At 42.6% G+C, this 15393-nt stretch overlaps 1 protein-coding gene across 1 annotated transcript in view; it reads left to right on the top strand.

The window, feature by feature from the left end:
• LOC142791063 (uncharacterized) overlaps window positions 1-15163 on the top strand; it is a 42711-nt gene extending 27548 nt beyond the window's left edge. Inside the window, exon 2 of the mRNA XM_075885408.1 lies at window positions 14428-15163. Coding sequence (XP_075741523.1) covers window positions 14428-15163 — 736 coding nt within the window. The remainder of the gene's footprint in view (window positions 1-14427) is intronic.
• The last annotated feature ends 230 nt before the right edge of the window (window positions 15164-15393 follow it).

The following is a 15393-nucleotide window of genomic DNA, read 5'->3' as shown; positions in this document are numbered from 1 at the left end:
GATGGTATTATACAGGCCCACGCGTTCTTCAATTTAAACAGCTCATTTTAGCGTTTCATTACTAAACGTTTATTTTGTACCAATCATAAACAGTCACTAAAAAGTGCTTGGAGGTCCATTTCCAACCTTAACAGTACAGAAACCTGTGTGAAAGTACCAGAGAACAGACTGATTCATGAGTATTTCAATTCTGTGTTTGCACTGAACAGTCTCTAAAACAAATAGCTTGGTTAGCCTAGACTAGTATAGAGAAAGATTTCTTTTTCGTATTATGAAGCTAATAGTGTCACGTGTGTATTATCATTCTGTTTTGAGTATAAACATTCACAAAAGAAAAGTTCGATAGCGAAACATTTCTCTTTTGAAGACTGTAAAATTTATTTCTCTTCATGGTATCAAAAAGGGAGTTTTATAGTTAGCCGGACGAGTGGTGCAAAACTATCTCAGCAAAAACTGGAATACACCTGCACAGCTTCTCAGGATTAGTGGGCTGTCGCTACGAAGCAACTTATGATATTTGAAAGTGACATCACTGGTTTACACTACCTCCTTCTTTAAGGAGGACATAATTATAAATATTTTTGTCTTACACGCCTGCAAGCAGTCAGTCATGCCATACTTTCAGCACCCTGTAAATCAAGTTGTTACCCATATATTTTCTTACACAAGTATACAAGATGAATTAAAATATTCAAAAGTTCCCTACAACTATGTCAGGTGATCAGAAGATACCACATATATTAGAGGCTTTTGCGAAATTATTCACAAGCAGCTGTTGCATGACATCATCTCCTTAAGACTTGTCAGGATTTTGTCTTTTTATAGGGACGCGAAGGTGATTTATTGGGTGTTGTTCTTGCTTTCAGCCTATGCCTAGTTTTAGTTGTTGGTCCTCCTGGGCCTGTTATATATATCTTGGAAGTAATCATTCCCTAGTCATTTCATGTATATACTGATTGAAATTCATGTTTTCTTATGTCTTTTTCATCACCGTCAGCCGCCTGGCTGCGCCAACTGCAGTACAAAGGCCTCTACCATTTTCCGCCAGCGAGCACGGTCCTGCGCTTGCTGCTACCACTTGATAACGTATGTATTTCTCGAACACGTATACTTGTGCATTAGAATATAGTGAACTTGGCTGTTTATCAAAAGTAACCCCACCAAAGTTAATGGAGGTCCAAGTAAATGGACTGCCTGTTCTTATGCTAAACCGGCGTTATAATGCCTGCAATGAGTTCCGCTAAGCTAATGTCAAAAAACAGCTGATATACGAACCCTTTAAACTTCACTACTGTGTAAAAAAAAGTCACGAGGTTGACATTCGATTGTTACCTTGCGATAGTGGGATTCAAAAACAAGAACCTTTTGGATTTTTTCGCTTTAATAGGTGAAGGAGCAAGAAATACTTGAGAACTTGGTGAGTAGTCTTTCTTGTACGAAGTCAAATACTTCTAATAAGGAAGAGAAAGCTGTATCAATGAAGCGCACATCTGTATTCGCCAAAGATGCAGATGAAAATTAGGTAGTAAATTAGAAATGTCGCTTGAAAGAAGTAAAACAAACCAAAAACTCTCCATAACGTGCTTGTGGCAATATAGTATCCGAGGTCTAAGCTGCTTGCTTTACACGAAAAGATTCACTGTTACATACCCACGAGCACAATTCAGGAGGGGCATCAACGGAAAAAAGCCCGGATATTTAGGCAATGAATTGCCAGTATATTGTACCTGCACTACCTGAACATGACGAGGATGCACGAAATTTTAACAAGTTGTGTCAGTATACAAAACAAACTTACACTGGCCGAACTGGTAGAGAAGTAGCGATGGTAAAAAATTTTTTATTATTAGAGTTTTTACAGGTTTGGGCTCCTCGAGCCAGACCAGATAGTTGTCTGAGCAATGCTTGTCCTCTTCGAGTGTGTTATTTCAAACTCGTATTTTAAATAATTAAGGGTCCTTAATGCAGACAGGCACCTGGCTGATATGATAATATATCAAAACTATGGTTTACAAAGCCCCTACATGGACTAAAAAAACAAAAAGCGACATTTAAATAAAAGAGCTATAATCTCGGGTTCTTGAGTGTCAAAGGAAAGCCATAAAACTTCTGAATAGAGTATTTGGATGCTGTATGCAGGGGTGAAAACCCTAACTTTTTTTCCCATGACACTCAATAACTAATCATCAAGAATCTAGTGAAATTCTGAAAACAATCCCCCATTAAAGAAGTCATGTCACATCTCACTTTCCGAAGACGACGGTAATGTCATTCCACACAATAATTGTGCAACTAATTTCAACGACTGTTTACATCTGATTCAGTTTGCCTTATTCCCCAGAGTTTAGCTATGAGTACTTGAGCCCTTAATTTGTCACATCTGAGGTAATGGCGTCGTTAATCAACAAACTATTAATATCCACCTCACCTGGAGCAGAGAGCATTAACTCATAAATTCTTAGAATAACAGTCATCGCATCAAGTATATTTCTCGATCAGTAATTTCAGCAGTTGTTGAGCGTAGGTGAACTTTCATACGATTGGAAAATTCTTAACAAAACTGTTCACAAATCGAGAGATCAAAACAACCTTAGTAACTATCGACTAATTCACTAACCAGTGTCTCCTGTAAATTATTCGTACACATCTGTGTCTCAAACGTAAGCAGTCATTCGGAAACTACTTATTTCTTTTTTCATAGCTAACATGGGTTTAGAAAAGGTTATTCATGTGAAACGCAGCTTTTACGATTTACAAATGACTGATCCCGACACCCTGATAATAATTATCAGCCGGCTGCGTATCCATAGACTTTTCAAAAGCATTCAGTCATGTCACCCACTGTCGCCTCATAGAAAAGCTTTCATCACTAGTATTCATCGCTACTTTTCATACTGCAAACAGTTCATGGTCACCAAAGGCACTTGATCTCCCATTACTGACGTTTTTTTTGGTGTTTAACAGGGGAGCGTTTTAGCCCCTCTAATATTTCTCATATTCATTAACGACCTGCCATCTTAGATAACATCCAAAGTCGGATTGTTCGCCGATGACTGTGTACAATATAGAAAAATTGATACGCTCGGTGAGCATAGTGCGCATCAACCTGACCTCAATCGTATAACACATTGGTGGGATCAATGTCATATGAGCTTGAACATTGACAAATTGAAAACCTTGACTTTTAGGCGAAAACTAGCGATTTCGGCGTTTACATATTCTCTTAAAAATAATGCTCTTAATTACATCTTGCTACAAACATTTTGATATTCATTTCACACTAACCTATCTTGGTCTACGCGCATAGACAAAACAACTGTAAAAGCATCACAACATTAGACTACCTAAAGCTTATCCTTATCAGCACGCCTATGACTACTCGCAAACTCGCCTACCAAGCTTTCGTACAACCTCAGCTCGAATTCGCATAAGCCATCTGGTCTCCCCATCAGGACTACGTCATAAAATTCATTAAAGAGGTCTAGAATCACACAGCTCGCTTTTTTGCTCACGAATACACAAACTTCTAGTATAACAAAAATTAAGTATTCTCTTTCACTTCCACAGCTTCAGACACGTAGGAATATTGCTATAATCTGCTTGCTACACAGGTCAACTTACAGTAACCATAAACCACATTGCCTCTTACAGAACCTCATTGCTTTTTGAGATACATCATTAATAGCTTATGCTTTCAACGCTTGTCAGGCGAACGCACGCATATAAAAACTTTGCACTTCCCCGGGGCATAAGATTATGGAACGGGCTTTCTGATTCCATTTTAAACATGCGTGAGCCCACAACATTCAGAAATAAGCTAGCTCTATTGTCTTTTTTAATATATTTTCTGCATTCACATGCTTTGTCAAAAAATTTCATTGTCTTACTGCTATTTCAGTAGTTGTGGCTTTTTACCGTTCCAAACATTTATGTTGTACTTTTGTTTGAGGTGTATTTCGCATCTGTGGTTCTTTTTTACACATGTATGTATCCATCGCTATTGCCTTAGCGTGTTTTGCTATGCTTTATTCTATGTCTATCAATGATGTTTTTATTCATGGTTTTTTTCTACTGTATTGTTGAATTTGCCATATTTTACACAATTCTCTAGTTCTTGTTTCTTACTAGCTTTACCCCCCCCCCTCCCCACACACAATGTTCCAAACTTAGGAACCCGTGACGTATTTGTATAAAAAGTAAAGATAAGCCAAGGCAGAGTGACACGAAAGTGTGGTTTAGCGACAGTCCTTTGTCAATTAGGTTTTTAAGAAATTTTTTATGGCCACCTCCACGTTTGTTAAAGGGCCACTCACCAGGTTTTACAATTTTGAGCTTACAAGCACAATGCGTTGACCAGGAGTTCATGATCACGTCTGCCAAATTTTGCAATGCTACGCACCGCGGAAATGGGTCAAATTCCAAGATGAACGCTGCTCCTCTCCCTTGTGCCGGCGGAGCCCAGAGAATAAGGGCATGACGTGCGCGTATGAATAACCCCACGTACACAGCGAAGCAGTGACTTTGGTCCTCTACGTATACGACTATGCTCTGACGTTGAAAAGAGTGGCACGTGACAGGGCGAAAATTATTTAACACAGCATGTGTAGTTTATTACCTTGTTGCTTGAAGAGAATAATAAAGCTCTAGATAAATAATGAGACGCAATAAGGGAATGTAACCGTCTTTTTTTTTAATTTTTCTCTCGTGAATTGCAATAATGTGCGGGGCTATTGTGTCGACGTTTCGCATGCGTTCGTGTACCCGCCGTCAGCGCATCGAGCAGACTACCACCGTGGAACGCTTCTACGCTTTTGCGCACTCATTGTGCTCGTCAATTCTACAGCGTTTCCGAACCATCTCGCCGAAGCAGGCAGAAGACCACAAAATAACACTGCTGAACAAAGCAACGCAACTCGCGTGCTCGGGAGTAGGACTTGTTTGGGCGCGCCATGCGCACGTGACCTCTAGGTCGGATGCCTGAGAGGCTAGGGAAGAGATTTGGCTTGCGAAGTCTACGGGGAGAAGCAGCAAAGGTTTCGAGTTCGCCTCCTCTCATCCTCGTTTCGCGCCGCTTTAAAAAAACCTGATTTCTCCGCTCGTGATGAACCGATTGAAACTTGTGTGGCAAAATGTTTCTCATCGGACACTAAACAACTTCCACTGTCTAAATAAAATATGGTATAGGGCCTGGTTAGTGGCCGTTTAGGTTTTGTTGAGTACAAAATACGGAAGGCTTGCTGTAAGGTTTCTGTTAAAACTACGGTGCCTTTTATTGGAATGGTAACGTAAAACTTGTTTGTAGATAGTGTATCACTTAGTTCGACAATATCAAACACGTTCATATAACTCGCACCATCCACACTGGTGACAGTTAGGGAATGTATAACATGGCAACATGCGTTTGTTCACAGCATCAACCACCGTATTTTTCAGGAATCGAAACGTAAGCACTATGTGATTTTAGTTATGTCATGTTACCTTTCTATTATCTGCTAACCAATACACCATGGGATACATTGAGTTGTTGCATGGCGATCTCAATATTACAACTGCTCAAATTACAGACGCTTTACTTGTGCTTTGGAGACTCAGCTGTGTCTGTAAGGAATAACCGTACAACTGCTTGTTTTTAGGAAAAGTTGGTTGAGCTCACTTTGGCGTAGCCTACATCAAAAAGCATTTCCTGTCGATTTGCTATTAGCCTAGGTGCCAAATAACTACATCAATTCATTGCTTTCCTAGACAATCACTACATTTGTAAGCTTTTCACACAGTAGACACAATAGGTTATTTGTACTTTTTGCTTTTCACACGTTTGCTTAGTTACATTAAACAATTTGAGCTCATCAGTCTTCAACAATCTGCACAGGTAAAGAATGAAACACTGTTGGATAGGTTGCTCGAATGAGCATATTAGATTCATGAATGCTTCTGCCCACAATATTAGGTAGAAAGAAAAAGCCAATATCTTTACATTTCACGGTTAGAATACTCCGTTGTTCCAAACTAGATGCCACTTCATGAGTACACACAGTTTTTAACGGACCAGTCCTCCCTCTTGAACCCTTAATTTTATGGTCCCGCTTCGGAAATCGCAATAATTGCATTATGAGCACTCAAGTGAATGCCTACTTAATGTTGAGAGAGACACTACGAAAAGAACGAAAAAAAACACCCCTGGAATGTTGCTTGTCAGCTTAGGTATGATAAACACCTCAGGTGATATATTATATAAAAAATCACCCTCTAGAAAACTGGGTCTCTGTAACGAGGTATACAAAATTTTATTCTGCCCGCAAGTTTTAAAATTGAAAGAAATGAAATACTTGACTACTCAAAGTCATAACTGTTTCGAGCCATCCGGTTTCTTTGTCTCTATTTCTTTATGTATTTATTTTTTGTAATAATAAAGATGTAGGCATCCTTCGAAACACGCATAGCTTACAAAATATTACAGAGTATTAACATGCTTAAATACGCATATTGCATCTTCCGCCTTCCTGAAGAAAGCTTCACAATTCAACTATTGTATTACAAACGCGCTCGATTGTGCAAATTCATTTAGATGTCTGATGAGTGGTACATTTGCGCATGCTTTCGCAACGACAAATGAAGCTAAACAAAAAGGCTGTAGCAAGCACAATAACTTTTTTGAAAAAGTCTGTCTGGTTCATTTTTTTGTGCTCAAAAGTGGCAATATCACTTGGCTGCTCCAAATTATGACTAGGAAGAGTTTATTTGACGGAGAAGGAAAAAAAATCCTAGGTGTTGCATGGGGCACTACCCTTCTTATTCGCGAAGAAAATGCATACAGTGCGAACCTTTTCGAAGCGCGTGTGCAAACAAGAGCCGCTCTTTAACGATTGAGGCGTTCGCGAAGACTCGTCATCGTCTGTTGGGTTTCCGATGCTCAGCGAAACGCGCGCTTTCCTTGGGAAGTGGAAAGTCGGAGATTAACATTGTTTCTCTCGAGGCGAGGTCTTGAAACATTGGAACTATTGAATGTCGGTGTCAAGAGAGCGGAGGATTAAATTACAGAAGAAGGGTCGAAAAGTGGAAGTCCTTGAAAAACGCACCAGGTTGTGTTTTGTTTAACTTTACCACTTCCTCGTCTATTCGCCAGCTGTATGTGCTAGCAAACCAAAAAAAAAAGAGGCTTCCAAAGGTACTCTTTATATTCTCGAAAACCAGCTCAATTCAGTGAGTTACATCGTTTAAAAAAATTTTGCTGTTATAAAAGCTGAAAGCAAAAAGGTCTAGGACTATTTATAGACTATATACTAGACCAAGTTTTTCAGTGCATATCTTGTGTTAAAAGCAACATTTCCAATACGTTAGAAATAATTTGTCATCATTGGCTAGTATCAGCTAAGTCCAAGCCGCTGTTGTGTTAAAACCGCTCATTATATCTTATTGATGACCAGGAACAAAATATCTTACTTTCCGTGTAACAGAATATCTTTAGAAGTAGTCCTCTCTCTATGTTCTCTCACAAGGGTGTACTCTATACTCCTATAGCCCTGCTTTAATCTATAACATAACGGCCGATCTAAACAGTGCACCAATCTTCCATAAAAATCAGTTTAGATGCAGCACTAGAGTGTAAAGGTCATCTAATACTACTGTTCATACTAGTGTGAAGGTGCACTCTTAATCTCCCTTGAAAAGTCGTGCCACTCGTGGCTGTCTTTCTGAGTGTAAAGATCGCAAAAAGACGGGTAAACTCTATTCCTAACGGCAGTTTATTGCGTGAAGGTCGCAACTGACTAAACAGATTAGTGGCTGGTATTATAGTGTCCGTTATGGAAATGTAATAGAATTGTTGAAGATTTGTTATAGGAAGAGTGTGAGACAAGGGGATTCAATTTTCACAATGATATTTACCGCGTGCTTACAGGAGGTTCTCACCAGCAAAGATCGGGAAGAGTAAGGAGTAACAGTAATAGAGATTACCTTAGCAACTTTCGCTTCGCTGATGACATTGAATTGCTGAGTAACTAAGGGGACAAATTGCAATTCATGAATACAGTATTAGACAAGCAGAACAGAAAGGTAGGTCCTAAAATTAATCTGCAGGAAACGAAAGTAATGTTCAACGCGGAAGAGATAGGTATGGGTGCACTTGAAGTTGTAAAAGAGTACGTCTACCTAAGACAGGCAGTAACCGTGGAGCCTAACAACAATATCGAAGTAACTAGAAGAATAAAAATTGGGTTGAGCACAATCGGCAAGCATTCTGATATAATTACTGGTTCAATGCCACTACCTCACAAGAGGAAGGTAGATAGGAGCTGCATCTTGCTGGTATTTGCCAACGGAGCAGAAACTTGGAGGCTTACAAAGAGGAATCAGCTTAAATTCAGTACAACCGAGAAAGCAATAGAAAGGAGATGGATAGGTATAACATTAGGAGACGAGAAGAGGGAACAGTGGGTCAACGGAAAAACTGGGGTTAAGGATATCAAAGTTGAAATTAAGAAGCAGGAACATTGAAAGAAGGACCGAAAGGTTAGCCAGAAGAATTGTTCGCTCTATCCTGTAGCAGGCTAGAGCGAACTAGCTCAGGCCGACTTCTCTGTCTTCTAATAAATTCTCATTCTCTCTGTACATAAACACGGCACGCAGCGCGTAGGCAGTATAACCGCTGGTCATTAAGGATAAAAGATTGGATTACCAGAAACGACAAGCGGGTGAGGGGGAGACAGAAAACTAGGTGGGCAGGTAGGATTACATTGTTCGCGGGTACAAAATGGCAGCAGCAAGCACATGGTCGAGTTGACTGGCGGAGCATGGGAAAGTTGGCTGGGGGAGCCTTTGTCCTGCAGTGCGCGTAGTCAGGCTGATGGTGATGATAATCAATCGAAGTTCTACTACCCTGTTAAGCAAAACAGCTCAAGCTTCGTTACCTTGAGACGCTCAACAAGTGAGACAAATGCGAAAAAGCTCACACGTTTCATACAACTTATACCTCAGTGGTAGTGTGTTAGTGAATCAATTGAAAATACGTTTAGGTGATGCAAATTACGTTGTGGGGAGCTGTACATCACGTAGTGTAACATCAATGTTCAGAGGGGGTGCATTGATGAATGGATTAACTTTATTATGTCCGGAACGCGCTTTAGCACATTGCGGGCCGCTTCCATGTCGCAACGAAAAGATCCAAATCTCTTTGCTGCGCCGCGGGCCCGTTCAACTGCGCATAACTGCTGTTCGTGTTCGTAGCTGGTAATCGCATCCTCCCGTTTGAGAGGCATGATGACTTCACCGCAGCTTAACGCGGGACACCGTCAGAGCGTGTGTTGTTAAGTAGCTATATCATTGCAGAAAGAACATGATTTAGTTAGCTGTACTTTGAGATCGTACTTGTGCAATGGCGTAGAGTTAGAGTGCCCCAACTTGAACAAGCCTAAGTGACAGAGGTTTAGGTGTGCTTAGTTTTTGGTGTGGTGGCAGATATTGCCTCCGTGTCAAGTATAATTACTTTGTCAGCTCGTTATACGCGAAGGCAGGGGTGAGGCTGTCATATCGCTTACTTTCTTCAACGTTCTCACGTGATGTAGACACAGCTTGCGTAAGGCGTTGTCATAGCGGGATGCTGTCTCCTTGATGTACACGAGTAAGCAAGGCCAGCGCACACACTGCAAGCACCTGTCCTTGTCGCTACCGTATCATGCTCCTTACTTAATGCTTCCTGAGCTCTTCAATAATGAACTAAAGTTGACACATCTAATTTTGTTATGTTTTCTTGAAGATATAACTTAGTTTTGATGACACACCTAGAGGTTCGCTTTGAGTTATTACTTTCTCATACATGCCCCGTAAATGCCTGCTGTCGCGAAATTTGATAGATATACATGGAATAAGGAACACAAATCTGTATATTACACCCCATATGCCGTGTACACCAATCAAATCATATTTTTGGGCACTTCAGTGGCGACAGTAGTCTGTTTTGTCATTTGGATTTTCGTGTAAACGTGCGACCTAAGTAAAGCGAAATGTCGAGGCCGCAATATTGTGACTGACTATGTTACATTGTCTGTTTCGTGTCTGATCAAGTGGTGGCTCAAGTTAGGACATAGATTTAAGTTGCATACATATACTTAATTTGCAATAATTCCGCATTTACCCTTAATTTTGCAGCATTCAGATTTGAAGGGCTTGCCCAGTTTAATTTGTGCAACATGCCTAGCGTTTTTTTATTGCCCTGGTTTTACTTTATTGCAATTTTCCGCAGAAATGCAGCACAAACGGGTTCACAAGCCAGTTAAAACTCAGCATGTAAGGTGTTCGTAAGCGTACAAGGAAACAGACCAGTATGCAATGACGGAAACTGGGCATTTGTTAACTGAAGTGAATAGGTCCGCTGGGAATGCTTGTATAGGTTGATGTCGAGAAGTTGCGCCAGAAAAAAATTTTCAGTGCTTATAGGCTTAAAAGTTACAATTTATAAGCTTAAAACTGACCATATTGATCAATCGTGGCGTGGCACCTATCATAAAAAGATTCTAGAATTCCTGGATAGCAGATATTGGGAAATCCTTTCTTTATAAATTTGCGCGAGTTTCTCAATTTCCAAAGCAAAAGATCCCTCACAAGTTGATCCGACACTGTCATCCGACAGTGTCAGCTATCCGACACTGTCATCTCACTTTCACTCTCAGATACACTTCAAAGTCGTAGCATTCTCTTTCATAACATAGTAGCATTATCTTAGTACCGCAGCCAGAAAATTCTTCTCTCCAAGAGATCAAGCCTTGCTGTGGTTTTTTCGTGGGTTTCCATTCTTTCATTCCCTTTGATTAGGAAGGAGGAAGTCCCTCTGCGGGGACTTCGAGCCGCGGCGGTGCATGCTTTATCTGTAACGTGAGCCTGGGTATCAAGCCCAGATGTGTCTTGCAATGTGAAAGCCCAGGCCTCGCGAAGCTCCCAAAGGGCTCTTTCCGCGCTTCAGTAAGAAATACTCACGGTCTAGTGCTGTAGTCTCGAGAGAAAAAGGCCGCAAGGGGTTTAGAAGTGGTCAAGCAATGGTTCAGGTCAGACCTCCTGTTGAGAGTACCACTCGTAAAGCGAAACGTTCTCACAATTAGCGCAAATCCTGCGTGATGAACGTCACATAAATCGATTACTAATATGGCACAAGCGTTAAAGAAGGCAAGGTGCAGAGTATTCAATTTGAATAGGTAATAATACTAGCAGCAGATCTGGCAACTTGGTGATGTATTCTTTCTGTAGAACTGCACGACAAAAAGTACATAAGGAGACACAAGGGCAAGGTACAAAGAACTTGAGCACTTATTCATATGCCGCTCGGTAAATTACGTAATTATTGCTACTGGCTGGCCCGAGCATGCGTGTAGGAAGGGTATCAATGGCGCTATAGGTTGGTATTGCTAGCCTCAGTGTAGGTGTTTTTTTTTTTTGGCGTACGTTACGTTGCTTGAATTTTTGCCGAAACATAGGTGCCAGATGCAACAGCGTTTTTTTGCAATCAATATTAACCTGGTTAATATATGTACTATTGTTGAAGAACGTTACTGAGCCTAGAGGTGAACAACTGGCGTTAGTGTGAACACTGATATAAAAGCATTTAGTGCCATTCCAAGTGTTACTAAAGAGGGTGAAATCGGGAAGCTTCGGAAGTATTACAATCACGGTGATTGTGAGTTGTCCGGTTGAGACTAGCTTGCAAATTCCGCCAAAAATCTTATATGATATTTCTAATGACAGTTTCTACCAAAGTCAGTTATAGAACATCACTATAGCAGCTTTACTACCTATTACCGGTGGGTGAGCAGCGATGGTTCGACAGACAGCTAACAGCTTGTGATTCCAATTTATCTCAATTTCAGCGGCGAAGCTAAACGCTAGGCTATCTCACTCTGTGTTTGTTGGCCGGGTATTCAGCAAAATACCTACAACAACTCACTGCCAATACATGCGCCATCCTTTCTTGTCAGTATGAAGGCAAGTGTCGATGCGATGGAGCAAGCTTGCCGATGCTTATTCAGAAGCTTAACAAAGTTGGTCGCACAATCTTGTGATTTCAGTTGATGAGCTAGACACAAGGTAATACCAGTAAGGCCTGAAGATCTTTTTTTCCGCTTTGTCCATAGGTCGAACATTGAAGAAGCAGTAGCAGCGCTTCCATTAGTTTGAAAATCATTCGAGATACACTGAAAACCTGGATGATTTTCTGTGTGAACGAAATTGTACAGATATTGAAACACGCAAAATGCTGATTGCCGCAAATAATAGTCAAGCTTTTGAATCCGTAAAACTCATTTTGTGGTCCCATGAAGAAATTGGTGAAAATATTTGACGAACGTGTGTCAAACAAGATCGCCATGATCGCTTGTTCTACTAGAACTTCGCGACAACGTGCCTGTAGTATTGCTGACATAAAATAGAGGAATGTATACAAAATAACGAAGAAATGAAATTTTAGACAAAGATACTGGTACTGAGGATAACGAAATTTCATTCATTGGGCCAAAAAGTGATGTGCAGTTTCTGGAGTCATTCACCCAATCGTTCACCCGTGTAAATAATCCTACTAGCATTCCTTTGTCGACCATCCTAGCCAGTCATTTATTCCTTGAAAGCGGCGGTGCTTTAGACGTTCTGAGCACTCCTTTACATCCTATGACTGTTCTGCTACAAAGGAAAATTTCGGTATTTTTCTGGTATTAGGTCCACACTTGGTAACTTTTAATTTTTCGGTGTTCCCGAAAACTTTTGCGATAGTTAGAAAAGGCGTGCAGTAGGGATTTACCTTGACGCTATTCATTTCTTGTTTCAATGTGAAAGTTTCTATGTAGGTACCATTGCATACTTCATTTATAGCACTGATTGCAAATGCCACTGCGAAGCGACTAGGCGGAACTTGTATTCCAGTGCCTCTCCTTTAAAAGCTTGTGCACTCAAGTTTTTGTAATGCAGGTGCTACACGAAACCTTCATAAACTTTTGTTGGTGCAGTGTTGTCAGCGCCAAATAATCTTGAGACCAATCTGATTATTTTTCTCGTTGCCTCCCAACACATTCACTAAATTTTTTTAAAAAAGACTTCAAAAATGGCTCTGCCCACAGCTGATCTTGCCCGAACGCCTGCGGCTGGTTAGGGCTGAAGCCCAAGATGCGACGGGCAGAAGATTTTTTGACAGTGACCCTAGTAAGTGCGGTGCAGCCGAGTCGCAACTTCCAATCAAACTTGTTTTTAGATGCGGAAGCATCTTATACTCGCGCCTTGTAGTGCGCCGTCCGCACCGCTTCTCGAACATTCGACAGCTGACGCGCGCGCATGCGCCGTCGCGCCGTCGCCCACTCTTCCACCATCTGTGCATCCCTTCCTACTCTACACACCGCGCGCGCTTCACTCCTCCACCATCTGTGCACCCTTCCTCCTCTACACACCGCGTTCGACATCTACAATTCTCCTGATTCTCCAGTGGACGCGCATGTGGCGTCGCGCTTCGAGAACATTCAACAGCTGACAGTGCATGCGCCGTCGAGCTGTATATATACTCAAGGTCGGCGCTCGCTCGCTCAGTTGCCGCTCGTCAGTTGGTTTGTACGGCGCGTCGACGTCCAAGGTCGCGGTGAAATGAATTCCAACGAATCCACAAACACAATGATCGACGTCCCTTCGACCAGCGCCGCCCTTTCGCATACGTGTGTACATGTTCACTCATTTAACACCCCATCCTACAACCACGTCAACCAATTTAGCCATCGACCCAAGTAAGTCGCAATTTAACACCCCATTTCACAACCACGTTAACCAATTTAGCCATCGACCCAAGTAAGTAGCACTTTAACACCCCATTAACCAATTATATGCTCCGCATCCTCCTCAGTGTTCCCCCGAGGGAAGCTGCGGGCAATCTTTTGTGCGCGCATACCGATTCGTATGCCGAGGCGCATGGCGCAGACGCAGCCAACATGCCTCAGGTTATCTCCGGAGGGCCGCGGAAGATACGCAGCCACACCCCTTTTGGTTGTCGCGTTCGAAACCTGATTGATTGATATGTGGGGTTTAACGTCCCAAACCCACCTTATGATTATGAGAGACGCCGTAGTGGTGGGCTCCGGAAATTTCGACCACCTGGGGTTCTTTAACATACACCCAAATCTGAGCATTCGGGACTACAACATTTTCGCCTCCATCGGAAATGCTGCCGCCGCAGCCGGGATGCGAACCCGCGCCCTGCGGGTGCATTCGAAGCCTGTTTTTTTCGGAAAATAAACTAGTCTTGTCCCGAACTACAAGGAGTGTAGGTGCCTTCTTTTCGCGCCTCCGTGGGGCGAGTACGCTACAAAGTGGTGACCCGGACGTTTGGAAAAACAGCAGCCATGTCAGACGAGGAAGGCACTTTAAGCTCACCCAACGCCTCGGAGCTAAGCTTCCTCATTTCTGGCCCAAAAGCCCCAGGGTGTGGTTCAGCCAAATCGAGGCCCGCTTCGAGCTTCGACTAATCACATCGCAGCAGTCGAAATACCTGCACGTCGTTTCAGCACTTCCACCTAACATCGCTGACGCCGTAGATGATGTGCTCGCCTCCACTCCATCGGAGAAGCCATACGATGATTTAAAAAGCGCCGTCCTGAAACGTACTGAGGTGTCCGAACAGAGCAGGCTGCAACAACTCCTGTGTCATGAAGAGCTCAGTGACCAGCGTCCCTCACAACTACTGCACCGAATGCGTCAGCTGCTGGGCCAACAAGCGTCAGAGGAGCGTCAACATCAATTGCTTCGCGAGTTGTTTTTGCGGAGACTGCCACAGTCAACACGGATGATACTCGCTGGCTCGGATGACGTGATTCTCGAACGTCTCGTTCAACTCGCCGACCTTATCACCGACTGCACTGAGCCACCAAAAATGTCTATTGCTGAAACAGGAAGGCCCGAACATGCAGACCGGTTAGGTCACCAACAGGACAGAGTTGACCGACTGGCTGCAGCAGTTGAAAACCTCGCCATGTCCAACAAGCACCGGCCTGCGCGGCATCGTTCGCCGTCCCGTGATCGAAGCCCGCAGCACCGCGGACACTCAAGCGAGGCAGAGCAGAACATCTGCTGGTACCACTGTCGTTTTAGAGAGCAAGCCACTCGCTGCACCAGTCTATGCTCGTGGACGGGAAACGCACCTGCCAGTCGCTAACGGCGGAAAGCGACACGGGCCATCGTTCAAGCCACCTCTTGTTCGTTGTCGACCACATCACCGGCACGCGCCTCCTTGTCGATACCGGAGGGGAGCTTTCTATCCTACCAGCAGCAACTCAACATCGCTGGGGCGGCAAGTCCATTTCCAGCCTAATTGCAGTCAATAATACTGCTATTGAATCATATGTAGTCCAGTCAGAATAGAGTCCAGTCAGACCGATGTCAGAA

The sequence above is a fragment of the Rhipicephalus microplus genome, chromosome 2 (assembly GCF_043290135.1).
Source record: "Rhipicephalus microplus isolate Deutch F79 chromosome 2, USDA_Rmic, whole genome shotgun sequence".
Taxonomy (NCBI): Eukaryota; Metazoa; Arthropoda; class Arachnida; order Ixodida; family Ixodidae; genus Rhipicephalus; species Rhipicephalus microplus.
The sequence above is the reverse complement of the archived record's forward strand: the minus strand, read 5'-3'. Positions and strand labels throughout refer to the sequence as shown.